Source organism: Pundamilia nyererei, unplaced genomic scaffold (assembly GCF_000239375.1).
Source record: "Pundamilia nyererei isolate P.nyererei 1_Seehausen unplaced genomic scaffold, PunNye1.0 scaffold00070, whole genome shotgun sequence".
In the NCBI taxonomy this organism is placed as follows: domain Eukaryota; kingdom Metazoa; phylum Chordata; class Actinopteri; order Cichliformes; family Cichlidae; genus Pundamilia; species Pundamilia nyererei.
In genome coordinates this window covers 2,662,974-2,667,515 of record NW_005187471.1, presented here as the reverse complement: position 1 = coordinate 2,667,515, position 4,542 = coordinate 2,662,974, and the positions used below count along the sequence as shown (strand labels likewise).

Here is a 4,542-nt window from a genome sequence, read left to right as displayed (position 1 = left end):
GATTTTTAAAGTAGCTGTTGCAGTAAATTGAAAGCGCTCATGAGAGTATCTCCCGCAGGTGTATTTTCGCACCGTGGAGCTCATCCAGGAGCCAGTTGTTGGATCCCCGGGCTTGAGCTTTTATTTCCGTATCAACGGGAAACCAATTTTCCTCAAAGGCTCCAACTGGATCCCAGTCCACTCCTTCCAGGACCAGGTCACCCCTGATGTGTGAGTGGACGTTGGTTCTTTTGAGTTCAGTCAAGTGGTCGCTGTTTAGTTTAACCTATATTCCTCTTTTGCCTCTTGTGTGTAGGTACGTGTCGGGTCTTTTTAGTATTTTATTTTCATCTTTCTGCCTGTCTGTCTTGCAGCTTAAAGAACTTGTTACAATCAGCAGTAGATGCTAACATGAATGCCCTCAGGGTCTGGGGAGGAGGAGTGTATGAACAGGATCTCTTTTATGAAATTTGTGATGAGTTGGGGATCATGGTAAGTGACGCTGCCCTCTAGTGTTTAAAAACAAAACTTTAAATACTTATTTTGTTGTGGCCTTTGAGACATTTGTAGTGATACCCACAGGTGCAAGAGACCAACATAAACCAGGTGAGATTCACTGGCACGGTCTATTAACTGAAGATGATACAGTTCCTTGGATAGAAACCTTATTGTAGTCTTGATATATAATAGAGTATCCTTTGAAATACTGACGTGGTACATGATTTTTCTGCAGGGTTTTTCGTGTGTAATTGTCTTTTATAAGGTTTTGCAGATCAGGACATATAATAAAAATAATCTGGTCCTTAGCAGGTTTTAAAATCGGTAACTACAACCTCAAATAAACAACTCGTGGCATATTAGACAAAGTCATCATTCAGCAAAAAATAAGCCACATTGCAGAAAGTGTGTGAAAATCTGTTTACAGCCTCACCGCTTCCATAGGATTCAACAGGATAAGTAAGATGGTAATAAAAAAGAATCAAATGCGTTTGATTAGCTGATTATGAGCACCTTGATAAAAGCAGTTTGCTGCTCAGGAGCATTAAGGTGTGTTTTGACATCCTTTATCCTTTGTTTGATGTGAAGCCATCTGTCTGACACCTAACGTTTGGGGCAATGGGATGATGATCAGAATGAATGATGATCACGTTGTGATGACCCAGTCAAAGTCCAGACCTCAGGCTGATTGAAATGCTGTGGCAGGGTGTTGAAAGAGCTGTGCATAAAAACAAATGCCCCCAAAAGCTCAATGAACTGAACCAATGAGAGATCAATAAAGTCAGTTAGAGGCAGTTCTATAAACTACTGATTGAGTAGATGTAGTAGTCATTTTAAGACCTAATAAGGACTAAAAAATTTTTGTTTACCTGAAATGTAAACCTTTCTTGACAGACTGTGCACTGCTTTGTGTAATATGACATCCAGCTGGCATAAGCCAGTTGTTGTGCTCTTGCACATGTATGTAACAGTCTGTGGTATTTTTACATGATTTTGGTTGTGTAACATCACTGACCATATTGTAAACAGATGGTTTGCTCACTGTGTTTAAACACATCTTTAGGTTTGGCAGGACTTCATGTTCGCTTGTGCAATGTATCCCACTGAGACCGACTTTATACAGACAGTAAGAGAAGAGGTCGTCCAGCAGGTCAGTTGATATACGGATGTGATTTTTCTTATTTCCTGAAGGTGTAAAATACTGGATAAACAAACCAAACGGGCAGTTTCTCTCGAAAGGCTCCGAGAGGAGATTTAAAATCCTAAAGAAGCTTGAAGTGATATTTCCCTGTATTTCTTTCTCTTATTTTCTTTTTACTGCTCAGGTTCAGCGCCTGAAGTCCCACCCCTCTATAATAATTTGGAGCGGTAACAATGAAAACGAAGCTGCTCTGGCAACAGATTGGTTCGACATCCCAGCTTCTCAAAGGCCGAAATACATCAGAGACTATGTGATGCTTTATGTAGATAATATAAAGAAGCTTGTGCAAGAGGTGAGAGTCTGGTTATGTCACACTTAATGTAAAGATCTGTGTTTTAAATGACTGATTTATCTGTATTGTAATTTACGGTACTGCCAAAGTGTTTTTCCCGTCCAGATTGATTAGTTTTTTACATATTTGCCACACGTGCATGTTTCAACAAAGATAATCGAGTAATTACAAAAAGCAGGTTTTTGTGTTGTTTTTTTTAATTGATGATTTAATTATCAGGAACTGGAGCAATACACTTGCCCAGCAATGTATTTTCAGTATTACTCCTGCAAATCGGTAGAAACAAAAGTCCCATCTCCTTTAGGAGGACCAGAGTCGCCCGTTTCTTGTCTCCAGTCCAACGAACGGGGCTGAATCGGAGCAGGAAGGATGGGTGGCGGAGAATCCCTACGATCTTCACTACGGAGACGTTCACTTCTACAGCTACATCCTCGACTGCTGGGACTGGAGGACCTTCCCACGGACGCGTTTTGCCTCTGAATATGGTTTCCAGTCCTGGCCGTCCTTTTCCACTTTGCAGCCGGTAACTAAATATTATAAAGAAGGAAGCAAAGATGGATTAAAGTTGCTGACTGTTTGTGTTTTCCTTTTATGGTGCTGCAGGTTTCCATTAAAGAAGACTGGAGCTACGGCAGTAATTTCACTTCTCATCGTCAACACCATGAAGACGGAAACCAGCAGATGATCCTGCAGGCTGCTCTACACTTCCACCTGCCAAACGCCACTGATCCCCTGAAAAGATTTACAGATACTCTCTACATCACTCAGGTGAGGTGCAAACCGTCCATGTGTGTGATACTTTTAAGGTGGTATTTAGACTGTAAGTAAAAGAAAACCAACCTGAGTCGAGGAGAAGCTGTCGTGGAGATTTGCTTGAGGGACCTCTTGAACCTCAATGTTCCATTTGGGTGGTGCAGGTGGATGTAAATGAATGCAGAACTGATTGTCAGCAGCATCTTTCTAGATCTGGTACAAAAACCGTCGGTCATCTAGGCACCTCAGGCTGGGGGCGTCTTGTTGTGTGCACTAGAGCATATGTTGCTTATTGAATGAGCTCCTCCACATGCAGTCCAACAAAACAGCCAAAGCTAATTTGTCTGTATCCCAAGTTACAAACGCAAGAGTCGCTGACAAAAAAAAGCATAAAATAATGTTCTCTTTTAAGCCGCTCAGCTCGTTTAATGTTGTCACACATTTTGCTGACTGTGCTGTATGTCCAGGTCATGCAGGCCCAGTGTGTGAAGACTCAGACGGAGTTTTATCGGAGAAGTCGGAGTGAAATTATAGAGGGCAAAGGTCACACCATGGGTGCGCTGTACTGGCAGCTCAATGACATTTGGCAGGCGCCTTCCTGGTCGTCGATTGGTGAGTGGCAAGACAAATTGTTTGTGTAGACTGCTTCAGAACTTTGTGTTCTTAGCTTTGGTAGTGTGACCATTTTAACGTGGAGGTTGTTTTCTAAAATACTTACATAGTCATCTTTGTGTATCTGTTTGCACAGAGTTTGGTGGGAAGTGGAAAATGCTGCATTATTTTGCACAGAGCTTCTTTGCAGCCGTCTTTCCTGTTGCTTTCGAGGAAGACGACACACTGGTCATTTACGCCATTTCAGACCTGAGCCGTGACCTGAAGCTGAGGGCTGTGGTAGGCTTCAGGAGCCAGAATAATTTATTTATTTAGTTATTTTAGTCCCATTTTTGTCTGTTTTCAGTGTTGAACATCTTTAAAGATCAAAGTTTTAGCTGCTGTTATGTGATGTGATGCTTCATGGTAAAATAAATGAGGGTGGAAATATGTTTGTTAAATATTCTGTCATTATAAAATATGACAGTTTCTATTGATAAAAACAGGATTATCTTCTTAAGTCTAAATGCTTGTAGGGGAGTGCAGATCAGTTGAACAGTAAATTTAAACTGGCGCTGTTAATGTTGTCATACTTTTGTGCATCAGGTGAATGTGTTCTCCTGGACTGAGCTGGATCCAGTCTGCACGCTAAACTCAAGCATGCTGCTCGTGCCTGGAGTTAGCGCTGTGGCGGTCTTCAAACAGCCCGTCGCCAGCCTGTTAGCAGGATGCGGAAACTGTACCCGTCTTACCTGCCTGCTCACCTTCCAACTGGAGGACGACAGCAGCCAGCAGGGTCCCACTAACCACCACTTCCTCTGCTCGCCCAAAGATGCTCAAGGACTCCGCAGACCCAACATTACAGTAAGCATTGATTTTTACTGAAAATCATCTGAATGATTTCAGATTCAGGACAGGCATCTTGCCTTGCCCAGCTTGTGCCCAGAACTTGATTATAGACATGTCCTTCCATGATGGTTCCTTGCCTTCCTCGGTACTCTCATCCTGGACTGTGGTGCTGACACTAACCAGTCCCTTGTTTCTTCCGCTCAGGTTGAAACCTTCCATTCCACATACATGTGAGTTTGTAGTTTGAATGGTAAATGGCCTGTATTTATATAGCGCTTTACTAGTCCCTAAGGACCCCAAAGTGCTTTACATATCCAGTCATCCACCCATTCACACACTGGTGATGGCAAGCTACATTGTAGCCACAGCCACCCTGGGG

At 42.5% G+C, this 4,542-nt stretch overlaps 1 protein-coding gene across 1 annotated transcript in view; it reads left to right on the top strand.

The window, feature by feature from the left end:
• Positions 1–4,446, top strand: part of manba (mannosidase, beta A, lysosomal) — an 8,798-nt gene extending 4,352 nt beyond the window's left edge. The window contains exons 8-17 of the mRNA XM_005736734.1: positions 59–210; positions 354–471; positions 1,541–1,627; positions 1,803–1,970; positions 2,275–2,493; positions 2,574–2,738; positions 3,191–3,335; positions 3,472–3,614; positions 3,921–4,178; positions 4,368–4,446. Of these exons, the coding sequence (XP_005736791.1) occupies positions 59–210; positions 354–471; positions 1,541–1,627; positions 1,803–1,970; positions 2,275–2,493; positions 2,574–2,738; positions 3,191–3,335; positions 3,472–3,614; positions 3,921–4,178; positions 4,368–4,397 (1,485 nt within the window). The 3' untranslated portion in view covers positions 4,398–4,446. The remainder of the gene's footprint in view (positions 1–58; positions 211–353; positions 472–1,540; positions 1,628–1,802; positions 1,971–2,274; positions 2,494–2,573; positions 2,739–3,190; positions 3,336–3,471; positions 3,615–3,920; positions 4,179–4,367) is intronic.
• The last annotated feature ends 96 nt before the right edge of the window (positions 4,447–4,542 follow it).